The sequence below is a fragment of the Pagrus pagrus genome, assembly GCF_965226575.1.
Source record: "Pagrus pagrus genome assembly, chromosome: 9".
In the NCBI taxonomy this organism is placed as follows: Eukaryota; Metazoa; Chordata; class Actinopteri; order Spariformes; family Sparidae; genus Pagrus; species Pagrus pagrus.
The window spans coordinates 7,032,543-7,049,339 of NC_140193.1; the positions used below are offsets into that span (position 1 = coordinate 7,032,543).

At 40.6% G+C, this 16,797-nt stretch overlaps 1 protein-coding gene across 4 annotated transcripts in view; it reads left to right on the top strand.

The window, feature by feature from the left end:
- The window catches only part of slc39a10 (solute carrier family 39 member 10), a 36,939-nt gene that overhangs the window by 9,714 nt on the left and 10,428 nt on the right, over positions 1-16,797 (top strand). For 3 of the 4 annotated variants that reach the window (XM_084362767.1, XM_084362766.1, XM_084362768.1), the window contains exons 2-4: positions 330-412; positions 7,681-9,072; positions 10,461-10,638. In XM_084362767.1, coding sequence (XP_084218893.1) covers positions 7,702-9,072; positions 10,461-10,638 — 1,549 coding nt within the window. In that variant the 5' untranslated portion in view covers positions 330-412; positions 7,681-7,701. Of the gene's footprint in view, positions 1-329; positions 413-963; positions 1,213-7,680; positions 9,073-10,460; positions 10,639-16,797 lie in introns of all 4 variants that reach the window. The other variant, XM_084362769.1, reaches the window with a different exon arrangement.

Genomic DNA, 16,797 nt, shown 5'->3' on the forward strand with positions numbered 1-16,797 from the left:
TAGAAACCACTCCATGCCAGAGAAAAACAATACGCTTGGTTTTCACTCCAAAACCCAAAAACTTGGGTGGGCCATAACATAAGGAAGGTGTTTATTATGTACAAAAGCAATCTCAAACAAGCCTAAGGTGTCCATAAACCCAACTTCAGTTAATTTAATTGATTTAGTATCAAGTGTGGACTGCACCCATACATTAAAAGTTTCACTTCTTTTAGCTGCTGACAGAGAAGTTGTCACATCACTCTTCACTTATGACAACATGAGCACTGCTCGAGATAACCTTTTGTCATGTTAAATTCACGTATCTGTCCTCTTTAATGTCTTCACAGAGTGCACATTTCAGAAGAGTTTGAAAATCCCCCACATACAGTAGCATCAGGACTGGGGGCCAAGAAGGAGGAAACGTATTACGGTGAGTTGACCATGTTATTGTAATCCACAATGCGATGATTGGATTATTGACTTGTCAAACTGTGATTATATCAGTGGTTATAAAGGGCAAAGGGCAGACCTCCCCCTGGAGGGGTGTAGAGCCACTGCAGGGGAATGAAACAAAGTTGAATGAAAATGATTTGATCTTAAAAATATGCGAACCTTGCTGATGACATTGCGTCGACCTGTATTTCAGTTAAACTCAACTTGGATCATTTTTGGTTTACTACTTTACCCATTTATTGTTAATGATTGATACAGATTGCTAAAAAACAAAAGGAATTCAGGTAATCTGATGTTTTCTACAACAACACCCATTTAATAGAAACAAACCTGGAGTGCATATTATTGCACCGCTCACTAGATGCTTTATTTTCATTTATTAGAATATTAACTTGTAAGTAATCTCTTTATGTCTCTTAATCCAGAGACAAAAAAAAATCTGGATTCCCTTATAGTGAATGTAATGCTTACCTTTGTCGATTCGACACTTTAATGTACTAAACAGAGATTCTCTTGTTTCCCTCAAAGAGCAAACACAACAAAGACTCCAATCAGGAAAACACAGCAGGCTCTGTTACTGCTCTTAAAGATAAGTCCTGCTTTTGCCCCAACCTATCTGCCGCGAGGTTCATAGGTCACTGCTGTCTCATGTTTATAAACACTGTCTTCACGTAGGCTTGTAACCACACTTAACGTCTGCAGCCTGAGTCAGAACGGCATCATTCACTCCTTGGCCAAACTAAATTTCACACACCAGTCATTCAAGGGCTCACAGCGGTAAGTAGCCTTGCTTCCCTTGGCAGAATGAAGTCAGTGTTAAGTAACCAATTTAACTTGGTATGGTTTGAAAATGTTTGAATGGCCTTCAGAAGGCTTTGAATTGCACCGTGTGGTTTGTCTCATGGTTGACTCGTTGTAAAAGTGCATGTGTTGGGTCTAATTTGGCTGTTTTTTTACTTCAGCGCCAAGAAAAATCCTTTACTATGTCTTCATGAAAAATGTATCTCAATCATATAACATTATATTAAGTACTTACAGGTTGATGGTAAATACTACTTTGACACGTAGTCCTGGCCTTGTTTCAATGGGAGAAGGAAGTCTATGACAGTTACTTTACTGATAAGCTGTTGATATTGCTATTACAATATCGATATTGAAATGTCTTTTCCTGGTTTTAAAGGCTGCATGAAAGTAAAGAGATGACATTTTCTGAACTTATTAGACTGTTGTACTTGTTTTAATACTTGCCTTTACTCACTTAGTCTCTATATCCACATCCACACATGTGGTCAAAATATTGTAATGTTTGATTCTGTCTCCCAGTCCTTGCATTACCGAAGTGCTTTTGAGGATGTTTAAAAGTGTCAAGGTATATTGTGTGTTGAAATATTGCCTAAAAATATCAGGACATGATTTTCAGGCCATATTGCCCAGCCCTAGTGGGATGTGGGTAAAGCTGTAGCAAGCAGTATATAAATGTATAAGTTGAACTTTTTTGATTATTGTTTGTTTTAGTCACATTTCAAGCAAAAATGTCCAACATTTGCTGGTTCCACCTACTTAACTGTAAGGCTTTGCTGCTTTTCTCTGTCATTTATGATGATAATAATAATAATAATAATGATAACTTTAATTATATAGCACCTTTAAAAACAGGGTTTACAAAGTGCTTTGACAAACAAAGCAGAAGCAGGATACTCAGGAACAAATTGAGACAGAAACAGCAATAAAGAGCAATAAAAAGATTTCATATAAGAACAATGGAAACATATAAGAAATGTTACATCAATTAGTAATTACATAGAGTAAAATACGGGGGGGGGAGGGTAAAAAGGAGACGACATCACAAAAAGGCGGGTCTATAAAATCGGGTTTTAAGAAGTGATTTAAAAGAAGTTACTGATTCTGCAAGCCTTATCTCCTCAGGTAGGTCGTTCCAAAGTCGAGGGGCTGTGACAGAAAAAGCTTGGTCGCCTTTAGATCTAAGCCTCGACTTTGGACCCTCCAGGAGGCCCCCACCCAAGGATCTAAGGCTGCGAATTGGCTCATATGGGGGCAACATTTCAGTTATGTAGCTTGGAGCCAGACCAAGGCGAGCTTTAAAAGTGATCAGTAAAATCTTAAAATCAATTCTAAAACGAACAGGGAGCCAGTGCAGCGAAGCTAAGACTGTTAAAACCAGTGAGAAGCCTAGCTGCTGCGTTCTGAACCAGTTGGAGGCGAGAGAGGGACTTGTGATGTATGCCGGAAAGGAGGGAGTTACAGTAGTCTAGTCTTGAGAACATGAATGCATGGACAACTTTTTCCAAGTCAGAATGTGAAAGTATAGGTTTGATTTTGGAGATGGTTCTGAGTTGGAGGTAGCAGGACTGGACGACTGTTGTAATGTGAATGTGTACGAATGTGTCCAGCTCTGGTGTCATTTGTTCCAATATGGATGATGATGGTGCTGATGTTGGAGTACTTTGTTAGGATGGTGGGGAGTCTGTGCTTAATGTCCAGGATGCGGGCACCGGGAAAGCAGAGGGTCTTGGAGGGTCTGGATGAGGGGTGGAGGCGAATGTCACAAACTATGGAGCTGCCGACGACCAGGGTGCAGGTTGTTGAGTTCACAGGAGAGGGGAGGGGGGCAGGGGGGTCATACGATCTGGGAGGAGAGGGCTGAGATAGGTGGAGAGGGGGAGGTCGAGGTTTTGAAGATCCAGGGAGCCTGAGGGCTTGGGGTTGGTGGGGACGGGGCTGGTGGGGATGGGACCCATTAACCTTTTGGTGCAGCTCTGTATAAAGGGACAGATCAGACATTTTTTCTCACTTTTTTTACCTATGCAAAATAGGGCGTTGTTTGACATTTTCATTAATTTCTCAGGGATTCATGGCCGGATCTTGATTTTAAAAAACAGTATTTAGGTGGCTGGTATCTATAAGATCCTAGATCTAGTGAGCTTAATTTATGGTTAAGCAACTATGGGTTTAAAATCTAGAGTGATACAGGGCCATTGAGTGTGATATTGGATTAGGCTTGATTGAATTAAAATAGACTGCTGGACCTTGGTGGAGGTACATACTCTGAGTGACATTCTAGTTGTTGAATGAATCATTTTAAATTGGCGGATTGTTACAGGCTATACCAAACAGACAGATCAACAGCAGCCCATTGTAAACCTAACATGTTCTGTTTTAAAATGACTCTTCTGTGATACTTATATTCTGTATCCTCTCCGCTGAGTTATTTTATTTAGCAATGTCTTGCTTCGTGTGGGCATCCAGAAAGAAAGCTATGTAGTTATATTGTGCTGTATTTTGTTGTTGTTGCTCCCACAAGCCTACAGTGTGCAATCTGTTGTTTGGTAGCCTTGATAGCTGTGCGGAGGATCCATCACCCTCTTTGTTTTTAACATTTAGCCCAGTATCTATGGTCGGCACAGCACAACTCTATTCCCTTATGATGTGCAGGCTGTAAAACCAGTGTAAACTTTGCTAACAAGCTGGCTTCCAAAGACCTGTGTGTTACAGTATTCCTCATCTGACCTCTCTTTACTCCTCTCCAGTCCCGGCCCACCCCCACCCCTCACGCATCAACCACCCACAGGCTTCACAAGAGACCTTATGAGGATCATTTGACTGGAATGATATTGCTGCTTCAGGCTTCTGCGAGTGGGGAAAACAAGCAATTTGTTATACAATTCTCTGCAGAGAGTTTATTGTGCTCCAGAAGGGTCCCTGGTTCAGTTAGTAGACCTGTGATGCTAAGCTAAAGGTAGCAGCTGAGGTGGTTTGAGTGTTACAGTATGTATGGTGTGAAGGCTAATTATCCTGAATCTTTTTGTGTTTTCTGCTCATTATATTTCAACTAATGCTGACAGTGTTACACTGTAAGATATCAGTGCATCATTACTAGGGAAGGTATGATAAGGCTTTTTAAGGCAAATAGTGATCACTGTTTTAATTAACAACACAGGGAGTCATTAATCTGATCTCTTTAGGGTAACCACGCTGCCTCTTGTCTTTTATCCCATGATAATTGTGAGTTTACTACAACTCATTTTAGTTGTGAATGTGTGAGAATATGCAGTTTCATTATTTATATACATTTCAGTTTCTTGACTTAAACCCTGTAAGACCCAGATATAGCAAAAAATGAGCAAGAATTTTTTTGACCTCTCAGATATTGTTTTAGGAGGCCTCTGATGTAGAAATTAAAGAGTTTTCAAATTTTTTACATTTTAGTAAGTTTTTAGGGAAATGTTGCAAATTAGCAACGCTGGGGATAGTTGGGAGCAGAATTTCTGTGTTTGTACTCACTTTGTCTGAACAGATATACAGAACATTTAAGTAGCCATGGTCTGAGTTTCCAGAGTTTGTCCTTCGTTTCCATCTCTGACACAGTCAAGTAGAGATGTCCCGATACAGGTTTTTCCCTTTCCGATCCGATTCCGATACCAGAATTTTATGTCAGCCGATACTAACGTGCTTAAAAAAGCAATTAAAATGTATACGTCATTCTAAATTGTAAACACAATCAAATTGAGCATATTCTTCCTCTTAATAAAATAAATCAGCAAACAAGTTAGTCACAAATTGAACTTGAACATGAATACAGTACCAGTTATCAAACTAGTGCAGCAATACAGTACTGTAATATACTGTAACAACAATCTTCAATAAGTAGGTAAGCACAAGTGAGGTACCTATGGAATAAAGAAATACACAATAATCCCTGTTAAAGTGCAACCATAAAACTTTTATTTTCTTTTGTAGAAATATTTTTAAAGAAACAATATTGCAACGACAACAACATCTACAACTACTTCTATACTCTGCTGCTTCGGTCCCTTTTTTTTCTTGTTCTCGACAAACACCGCATACTCGTCGCGGTGCTTTTTCTCCAAGTGCTTAATTAAGTTGCTTGTGTTAAAATTGGCGACCTTTGTGCCACCCCTCGGAACATCCTTCTCACAGACCTTGCATTTAGCTGTTGGGCTGGTGGGTGTTTCTATTGTAAAAAACTCCCAAACTGCTGACATTTTTTCCTCTTCAAAATACCTAATCGCTCCACTCGGCTGCAGCAGCACGCATGCTGTTATGTTGTGATCATCTGTTTCCTGGTGCACGCAGCAGCGTGTACCACGTGATCAGAGCCAGAGCAGAATTTAAAGGAGCCGCGCACATTTTATCGGATCGGTGGCTAGGCTGGATGGTGCGCCGATCCAAATATGCCCAAATATGGCAATATCGGGGGCCGATCCGATATAAATATCGGATCGGGACATCTCTACAGTCAAGTTGTTTGTAAAGTGTAATGAAGTCAACAGAGATTGGAATCTGTTGCGGGATTTCACATCAGAAACAGGGATGTACTGTGTGTCTGCCTCCCAATACATAGGGACTCCATCCATTTGCATTAGGCCCATCTTCAGGTACATGCCAAGCATCTTCTCAATTCCCCTATTATTGGTGTTAACAGATGTTCCATTTTTTTGCAAGCTGTACTCATTTGTGTTTCTTGTCAGAGCCTCAATCATGTCTTCTGTCACAAACTTTTGGAATAGACAGGGTGGTAGACCATGTGTCGAGGGTGGAGATCTAAGTATTTCCATTAGTATGTCCATAAGTATTATCATTTCAATACAAATGCTAATCAAAATTCCACTACATTCAAACAATACTGTCTGGCTGGCCTATTATGCACTGTACTTATCATACTAAAAGGAACACATGCATCCCCCCAGAGTACTTACAGGTTTACATTCAAGACCATTTACACCTGTCCCTGAACAATGCAACAGGCATCCCCCCAACAACTCCAGAACATTCAGAACCTGTTTTTCTATCTCCTAATGCTACAAACTGCTACTTGGGCAACACTGAGAAAAATAGCTCAGGATCATTTAGAAAGTTAAAAAACAAACAAAAAACTACAAAGATACAAGGAGTTTCAAATACCCTATACAATTTATTCATATGTTTAATTATGGTCTAAGCTAAACTAACTGAAAATTTAACAGTAAAAACACATTTAGAGCTTAGTTACAATGAATCCTCTAACACTTTAAATTTCTACTACATTGTTTTTCAATTTGTGACCATGTGAGAAGTGCAGTGTCCTTATGTAATGTGTAAGGAGCACAGGCTATTTTGACTACCACCCTGATCCAACGTGGCAGAATTGCAACATAGACATAAGAAGCTCTAAACCAAATTTTATGAATGTTTTCCAAAATAACTAAATATGTACATGTTCTAGACATTGTAATAGACACAAAAAAAAATATCTAAGGAATTTTACTTACTTTAATCCTGACAAATCAAGTCATGCAAAAAAAGGAGATGAGCTCAGCGGGAAGTTTGCAGGTAGAGTGAGTTCATGGCCAGATGACCGAACCTATAAACACTTATTCTATCCAATAGCATTGTGAGGACAAACAATAGGACCCATTAACTATGTAAATGTGGTCTTGAGAAAAAAAAACATTTGCAGGCATTTTTTTAGAATTGTTAAAAGTGATGTGGCAAATTTGCAACAGTGGGTCCTACAGGGTTAAGTAGAATCTAACTGAGATGATATAATCATTTAAATCATTATGTTATTCTGTTCTGCCGTCTGAATTAGGGGTGTGACGATAGCACGATATTTAAATATGAAATACTGATTATTTGTTCAATGTATGATAAATATAGATATTGTGAGAATTCAGTGTAACTCAATATGCTGATATTCTAGGCAGCAGAGCATTTTGAGCAATCAGTTGATAAAACAGACATTTTACATGTGTTACACACCTCAGAAACACACCAAACCTGATATAAAGTCGGAGTTGCTGTTGCCCTTGTTGCCCATCAAAAAGTAACACAGTCACCTCAGTCTTTTGCGATTGTGATCTTAAAACTGGGTGCGGAGATTTGGAGCAAGACACATCTGCCTTAGACTGTGACTGTGACAGCCAGGACAACAATCCTCCAAAAACCTGCTTTCATTTATAAAACATTTGTAAATGATCTTTTTTATTTACTGGAGCGCTAATCAGGAACACAAACTCGAGAACACATGTTTACTTTGTTGCTTAAGCTGTTTTCTTCTAACTGTTTTTTCTGACTGTCAAATTTGAATACCACTGAATAAATCACAAAAATTATTGAAATATTGGCTACAAACATCTTTCCCACCAAGATAAATGTTGCGAAATGTAATAGTTTGAGAACAAAAAGGGATCCAACTCTGAATCTGTTACTTTCTTGTTTTGGCAGGGGACCAGAAGTGAGGGGACAATGCGAGTCCAGGTGCACACCAAGTTCTGTTTCCTGTGTGTGCTCACCTTTCTCTTCCATCAGTGCAACCACTGCCATGGAGAAGGGCACAGCCATCAGCACGGTGGACACCACCATACCGACCACAACCACACCCACAGCGACCTGCAGATTTCTGAGGCTCCGTACGTGAAAGGAGCCACTTTGTCTCCGGACTCCAACAGTACTCAAGGGCACTATCTAGAGGAGGAGCAGCGCTACTACATCCACGAGCTGTTCAAGCGCTATGGCCAGAAAGGCCGCCTGGATTTCCAGGGATTTCAGAGTCTGCTGTACAGCTTGGGTCTGGGCGAAGTGAAGGTGGTAGATGTGGATCATGAGGATCTGGGCCATGATCATGTAGCTCACCTCGACCTGCTTGATGTGCAGGAGGGCCTTCACTCACATTCATCCACCAACAAAAGCCATAGCCAGGGTCACGGGCATGGGCATGGGCATGGGCATGGGCATGGGCATGATCATCCGCACCACAAGCATCCACACAAAGAAGAAGCTCCCACACCGTGCAACCAGACTACTGCTGCCAGTCCAGCTGCTGGTGCATCTACAGGACATGAACATGACCATGACCATGACCACAATCATGATCATGATGGAGAAGATCATGATCACGCCAAAGTAGAGGATAGTGACCATAAACATTCTGATGGACGTGTGCAGGACACACATGATCATGATCATGCACATGACAAAGAGCACAAACATGATCAGGTACAGGTTCACTCTAACAGTAAGGACCCGTCTGCTCAACCTCACGATGATCACGACCACAGTGATCACGGACACGGTGATCACGACCACAGTGATCACGGACACGATGATCACGACCACAGTGATCACGGACACGGTGATCACGGACACGGTGATCACGACCACAGTGATCACGGACACGGTGATCACGACCACAGTGATCACGACCACAGTGATCACGGACACAGTGATCATGACCACAATCATGTCCATGAAGTGCAGGTGGTCACAGGCATTCCTCCCATCAACCAAGCCCAGCAGCCCTCTCCCCAGCTGGAGCCGTCCCGAGTCCCTCAGGAGCCACCGTCCTCTCCTGCCACCACAGAGAGTCGGCTCAAAAAGCAGAGAAAGGCCGGCAGGATCCGAGGACAAAGAGGACGAAACAGAACAACTTCCCCTCTCACGCCTCTGTCTGATGACCATGAGCATGTACACAGTCATGATCATGATCACGATCACGATCATGGTCACAGCCATTCTCATAAACATAAAAGAGAAGCACCAGAAGGGCCTGCCACTCCCACTTTGCGAGCCCAAGTCGCGCCTGGCCATCCAGGAGGATTGGCTCATCAGCACGAAGAGGTAGGACTTTGTCTGAACTCACAGTCTGACGTCTGCTTTGAGAAGCGCCACTTTCCCAAAGTTATGTTTTAGTTAACACTGGCAGTTATCTGCAGTTGAAAACATCTGACATATACTGTATTAATATTTTAGTTTAAAGCATTAAAAAATAATTATAAACAGAATGTGAAGAAATCACAGTTTTGACATCTATGACATCTATGCTTTGTGTTGCAGTTATATTTGAGAAGTTCTGTCTTAAATCTATTAAAGTAAGCACGCTAACCAGCTAGCACATAGCTACTTTGTACTTCAGACGTCCCCCAGTGCCCTGAGCTCCCAGTCTAGGCAGAGGCAGCTAGTACAATCACTAGCTTCATGGTTAACTGAGCTTACTGGCTAAAGGTTAACAGCAGTTGGCAGTTATTTTACTGTTATGCTGCTCCATGTTTGTTGAGAGTATGAATTTGATATCGGGCCACTTCGTACAGATGGCACCTCTGTAAAGTGATGCAACAACTGTCCTGCTGATGACCTGAGCAGTACAACAATGACTGCTCATTAATTTTTCTTAGCGACCTCATTATTCACAGAAATACACTGTTTTTTTCTTTGTTATACTAACTTGTTGCCCTGGAGCAGTTTCTGTCTTTTTTTCAAAAAAGAAAATTTTGCCGATGGGTATTTGTTGATAGCCTTTATTTCATGATTAAATGGTAATGACAATGTGAATGTGGAAAAAAAAAAGTAGACCACAAATAAATTAGTGTGAAATCTCTGTTCATTAGGCCCTGATGATTAACAACAGGATGAAATAATGTGCTTTGTTTGGGCGTACGACCTCAGTTAGATCACAGTTGCCATCTCACAGCTTTGATTGTATTCATTTTTAACCAAGCATTTATCTCCAACTCCAAACATCTTCCTCATGTTCCTGCTCAGTGCCATTCCAGTATCAGCTTCCGTTGTGGTCGAATGTAGAAGAAGTTTGTTCACGTACACAAAATTGTGGAGATTCTTTCTTGTTACTATTTGTGCTTACAAAGTTATTTTTAATGCGTTGGGTTTCATAAAAATTAGCTTTTTATAACGCTGTCACTATTGAAGTATTTTTAGAGTCTTTCTGGTCCCCTCTGACACATCACTTCAATGGATGTTGTTCTTTAAACCAAAACACCAGGAAATCGTTGGCTTTTCTTAGAGAGCGAGGAGTTTAGTAATCAATACTGTAAGTGTCAAAAAATCCTGAACTGTACAAGTGATAACTTGACACAAAATCTGTCTAACGAGGATCAAACACTCCACCCATGCAGTGTTAAAATGTGGCTGCAAGAAAGAGGAAGTATTTACACGGAGGAAAAGTCAAGTTTAGAGTCCCCTCATACTGTATGTTCTCTGTCTCCTTCCAGTGTTTGAACCTGACTCAGCTCCTCAGCTACTACGGCCTGAATCCCGATGCCCCCATCTCCCCCAGCCAGTTCGTCTACCTGTGTCCTGCTCTGCTCTACCAGATAGATAGTCGTGTCTGCATCCGCCATTACCACCAGATGGATGTGGAGCAGGAAGCCTTGCCAGAAGTCAGTTCCGGTAAGAACCCAAGTATCTTATTGATCCGGTCCATTTTCACTCAAAAGACTTGTAATGTGAAGAGAAACAAACAATCATTTTAGCTAGTGTCAACCTCAACACCGCCAAGAGCCCAGGCTGCAGTACGAGACCTCAGTCAGGGTTTTACTCCAGAGCCAAATAAGGTTGTGAGCCGACTTTATGTCCATCAGGATATGTGTTTCAGTTTGCGTCACATGACCTCTTGCCTCTTTACAATCAGCTCTGTGCGTTGTCATGCGGTAGAGAGGCGCTCTCCCCGAACAAAAATCTTTTTTTGCTCATCAAAATTGGATATTAACAGGTTTCTGGATATACACAAATATATGTAAGCTACTCCGCCACCAATTTAGAAGCTACGGTGCCATTTTTCCATATTTTGATGTGATAAACAACATGTTGGAGTAAACATGGTTGCATGTAAATGGGAATGAATATTCATTTTCATTAGCCATATAAATAGCTTAGTAGGAATATTGTCTTTTTCAGAATAAAAGAAAAAAACTGAATATTTTGTACACGTAAAAATGTATGTCAGGCATTTGAGGTGCAGAAAGTGCCTGCTGCTCTTTACCTAACCATTGTTCTGCATGAATCTAATACCCTGACAAAAGAAGTGGTTCATAGTTAGAAATTGTAGTAACAGCATGCCAGCATCGTCACGCTCTCAGTTAACTTGTCCTCTGATGTTTCTGCCCAGTTTTGTTTTGTTCCACACTTGACTTGACTGTGAAAGCAAACACTAGCTGGGCTGCCTGCTCTGTCACTGCTGAACGACATCCTGATGTACAGGAGATTTCAGATTTTTTACGCTCCATATGGCTTTTAAAGATCAATACCCCCCTCCTGAGCAACACAAATACAATGCTTGGATCAGGGCTGCCTAAAGTTGGAAGGCATAAGGTTCAGTTCGGCCCGCGTACGAGGTTTATACGGAACCAATTTAAACACAGTTTGTGTCATTATTCTGTAAGCATTACATTGTGCAATCAACATCACTTCACAATGCTCAGTGAAAGCAAAAACTTGTCTATTGGCAGTTTCATTAAAAAAAGGAATAGATAATATAAATCGCAGTTTATGCTGTTTTTCTTTTTTGTGAGTAAAAATGCTCTTTAAATTTGTTGGATGCCTAATTGTTTATTATTTTTTATAATCTGGGCCCTGCAGGTAAAGTGACACAGTCGAGTAATTTAGGGAACTTTTCGGTTCCCTTAGTTTAGGAAGCTTTGTCTTAACAAAACAATACAGTCGCCCGCTCACCTTTTAATTTTCAGTTTTGGCCGTCCAAGGGAAACTGTTTGGGTACCCCTGGCTTGAATATTGCCATTGTTCAGTCTTGGAAAGTTGTACAGTCTTCATACCAATAATTAACTTTATTTGTACAATACATTAAGTAACAAGAACCTTCAACACCCGTCAGTACATAATCACATTTGAAACCAACCTGCATGTTTGTTCAGTAGATCATCGTTTCGTAGTCAGAACCCATGAGTACAAAATCAAAAACAACAGGAAACAACTGGTGCTAGAACAGCAAATGAAAAACAACAGGAAACAACTGGTGTTAAAGCAGCATCCTGTATATAGTGACAGGATAAGAATTTTGTCTATGGAAGAAATAAAAGTCAACTGTAAGTGTATCTGCTGCCATCAGCCAGAGGAAACCACTATCGTCATAAGTGAAACCATTGGGGTTTATAATGTGATGCTATCAGGATCTATAACCTGAAGCTCCTCTCTTGGGGAGGAGCGTCAAGCCTGCATAATGTAATGTTTATTTGACCTAATTAAGCCATATTTTATAGTGATGATAGTTGAAGTGATCCAGGAGTAATAATCATCATCCCCTGGGTATACCCACCAATCTTTGCCCCATCTTCTCATTTTCATTTCATTGATAGGGAAGTTTTTGTCTTCTCATTTTCTGCCTTCCGGAGCAGCAGTGAACACTCACCAGAGCGTTATTTCAACACTGACATTAGTTTAAACAGAGTGTTGAAAGTCAGTGCAAGTTTCTTGAAGTAATTTGAGAGCCGAGACCCTCAGATCCAGTGAATATGCTGTGGCTGACTAACCTCAAGCTTCTTGTGTTTCCGCAACACCATCGCTTAATTAACTTTTCTTTAGAGATGAGGAAAGCATAAGATCTAACGGTTTTAAGACAGCCGCTGTGGAGAAGTTTGAGAATTAGCAGTATCAGAGAGGTGTTTTTTCTTCTTTTATTGATGCTCTTTGATCTTATAAACACTTTGCCAAGTCTGCAACATCACTGCCACAGACCTATCTAAGTGCAAGAACATGTTTAACTTTTATTTAGACTCAGAAATGGTTGTTAAAACCCCACATGCCATTCTCCAGGACATTGCTTCTTTTTCATGTTGTACACTTCTACACTACACTACTTTGCAGCTCTGCAGGAGCTCTCTGTAACTAAACGGCATACTCATGGCTCAATTGATAGTTACAGTGCACGGTTATAATAGTTTTGAATTTTCAAGCATTTTTTAAACTTTATTTTAGCTTTAAATTTTAGATTTCGGCTAGTTTTAGTTTGGTTAGTTTTAGTTTTGCAGTAGTTTGAGTTATTATTTTTCATGGCCAGGTATAATGTTTCAGAAGTGTAGTGTAGCTACATATACATACAAAATACATTACAAAATGTGCCTCTAAATGGGAACCTCATGTGAATTAGGAATTTGCATAGGATAAGCAAAGTCTGTTTTTGATGTGAAGGCTCCATGTAACATCAACGTTTCAGAAGTGGATCCTGACTGCTCTTCTGCAGCCACGTTAATAATATAGTTTAGAGTTGTTTTGCTCACTTTCTGCATGTGTCAGAAGCATAAATAGTTATTTGAAACTCATGTAGATAACAGGTGCCTGTGTGGCTGTACTTGAAAATGACAGCTTTTTGTTGCTGCTAACCTTCTCTGTCATCACTCAGGCTAGATATTGCCCCAGAGTGCCTCAATCGCAAACCAAAATAAATGCACACATCGTTTATTCAAAAAAGTTGTAAAAAATATATATTAAAAGCTGCATCTGAATGCACACTATTCATAAAAGTCAAACCGAACTGTACAATTGTGCATTGCTGATCAAATATGCATCAAGATTATGTTGCTACAAAGCGTTTATCCCACTTGAAATGTTTTCAGAACCATATTTTAGTTTGCGGTCAAGCTCTCAGACGAGAATGTTTATGACGAGTCAGCTGCCACTTTATGTCCTGCCTTGAAACGGAGGCTCATGTATCTCAGATCGTATGTCAAACTAGGTGGTGCTGATCAAATATGAATCTATACTCTGCTACTGCATTACCAAAGACATATTTTAGTTTACTGTTTAGCCGTATGAGAAAGTTTCTTTCCAGGCCGGCATGTTGGAAAAGTACATAGGGAGGACAGAGATTACTACAATATATCTTAATATAGCAAATAGTTAAGTGCTGCTATGTTAGACTTCTAAATGTAATAGATTCAACCTTTAAAAATCCACTTTTGTCAGGATAACTGCAGTTAAATGCATCCACCTGGAGATGTAGGTGAATAAAAACCAGTACAAAAAAGTCTCAGTTCAAACATAACGGCGTCTTAACTCATTACACTTCTTACGCCTAGCTTAAGAAGAGGGCTTATTCCAGTTATCATCCATTTAATGAATGGAAAGATACATTGGTTATTTTTAGACGTGATTGTGGATGCAGAAAGTATTTAGCATAAATCCTTAATTGATTAATTCTATCAGTCAATCACTCGTCTCCAGTGAGCGTATGCATAACTAATGGCCATCAGTGGGAGTTGATGGGCAATGAATGTATTAAGAGAGCTGAATATTTTGTGGGAAAGTCAATCTGGCATGAAGAGTGCTTTGAGCCACCCAGGAAGAGATAATTTATTCTTTTTTGGCATATTTACTGGGAGAAAGTTTGAAGGAATAGGCGGCCAAGTCACCATATCACACCACCACCACCACCACATCATGCGATCGACGCTCCAAATCAGGACCGTTCACTCACCTACCTGCAGCACTCGTGATGAATGTAGGATGATTTGTGTCTGTGCCAGTGTGTGCCCTCGTTATTAACTAATTTTGGTTGCCATGGCACCAAACTAGTGATCCTATTATGTGCTGTCAATTTGATAAAAAAAAAAAAACCCACAAAAAATACTCTTTTTGTGGACTCATCTCACTTATGTTCTTCAGATCATTGTTCGTCTTCATTTCTTTTCTTTCAGCTTGTGATCCAAATCCCCGAAGTAATTATATACAGAAAGGAAGAAACCCAGAAAGAGGCTGAAAGATCAGCTATAAAAAATGAAGGTCAATGTTAAGCCCTGCTCTGGGAGCTCACTGTGTTTCTAGGTTTATGAGAATGCAAATCATAAAATCACAGTGCCTTAAAGTTAATGAGTTACAGGTCATGAAATAAAGCCATAAAATATTGCTACAAATCAAACCCGGACAAGTAATAAAACTACAGAAAAGGCTGCTTTTTTAGCCGTTATGGTTCTGTGTGTGTGCATTAGTGGGTAATGTAAATGTAAATCTCTAAGAATAGAAAATGCAGCGTGAGCACCGCATGATAATCAATCTGATCACGCTGCATTTTTTTACCTGGTAAATTAATTTGTCCCCATGTTACCTGCAGCGGGATCAGATTTTAGTTTTCAGTTAAGTTATGCAAAGTAGGCGAAGAGGTCTGGGAGCTGTCACTGTAAACAACAGACAACATGGCAAGTGTGGGGTCAGAGGATGTTCTGCAGAAACTGGATTTATTTTTAATTAGAGGTAACAAGTGCCATTTTAATGAAAAGCTGAAGTTATCGCTGCTTTTCGTGAACTTCAGCATGGAATAACACTGTCAAAGCAGCACGGAAGTTCAACCATGAGATTGGAGGAATTCCCAAACTGTGCGCCCTCTTAAATCTTTAATTATTAAACACACACTCCCCTCTGGAGACACCTGTATCACGTGTGCCTCAGGCGGCAGAGTGCCACCACTGAAAACACTCATAAAAATGGTAATGACACCGAGGAAGACAGCACGAACAAGTCAAAAGGGCAAGAATGGCTCCTCATTAGTGCAAAACTAGAGGCGCTAGACTGTCTGTAATGGCGCACCAAGACTCAACCATAGGCATCGCCACACGCCACGACGCTACCTCTCATTTACCTCCTGCCGGCATCTGTGGGGGAGCTCAGAAAATTTGCAGTTGGTTTCTCTCTGGTCCCCACTCCCTTCTCTTTTTGCACAGTGCCAATTAGGAGAGCCCGAGCAATACCCTGGGCCATTTTTCTGAGCCAGGGCTCACAGGAGATGCGTAATTGGAGAGAAGACACAGACCAGTGGGTCTCCTTCTCGTCTGTTCTCTTCCCCTATCTACACTTTCAGTCGCCGCGCCGCAACCCCCCGCACACCTCGACGTCGCCACACACATACACACACACACACAAAAAACTGCATAAGGGTAATGAGATAGAGAAGTAGATGAGCTGCGTGAGTGTGAAGGACCTGCAGTAAAAGTACTGTCGGCCTGATATACAGTCGCCTCTCAGGGTTACACCATGTTCCGCTTGAAGAGACAAATAAGAAAGCAGTCAGCTGGAGCACCTTTATTTCTGTAAGGCACATTGGAAATGGTGGTAACAATAAAAGGAGAAGGCGAGGGTGATTAAAAAACATTTTCATCAGTCGGTGAGAGAATGAATTCAGCCCGCCCAGTTTGTCCTGTCTAATGATTGAGACTCTTCACAGTGTACCTTTTTTATCAAGTGAATTCAGCTTCTTGAGATTTTGATTATTTTTCATCGAGGTAACTAAGTGAAACAAATAGAGACACACTTCATGGAGCCACATTTTCATCAGTGTTACGAACGCCTATCAGAGGTTTCTCTTTATTAGATATTGATTCTGCGACAGAAAAACACTCTTACTACATTACATATTATTCAAAGAGTATTAAAGCATTAGTGTCCAAAATAAATGCAATAAATCAATTTTTTGCACATATTTACATATAGTCAAATTAGCTGACATGAAGACTTTGTTGGTGGATTCTTCAGAAAACTTGCTGCCATTTTGTTACCTGTTTTAAAACAGACGAGCCAAACCGAGCACCACCCAGCTCACAGTAT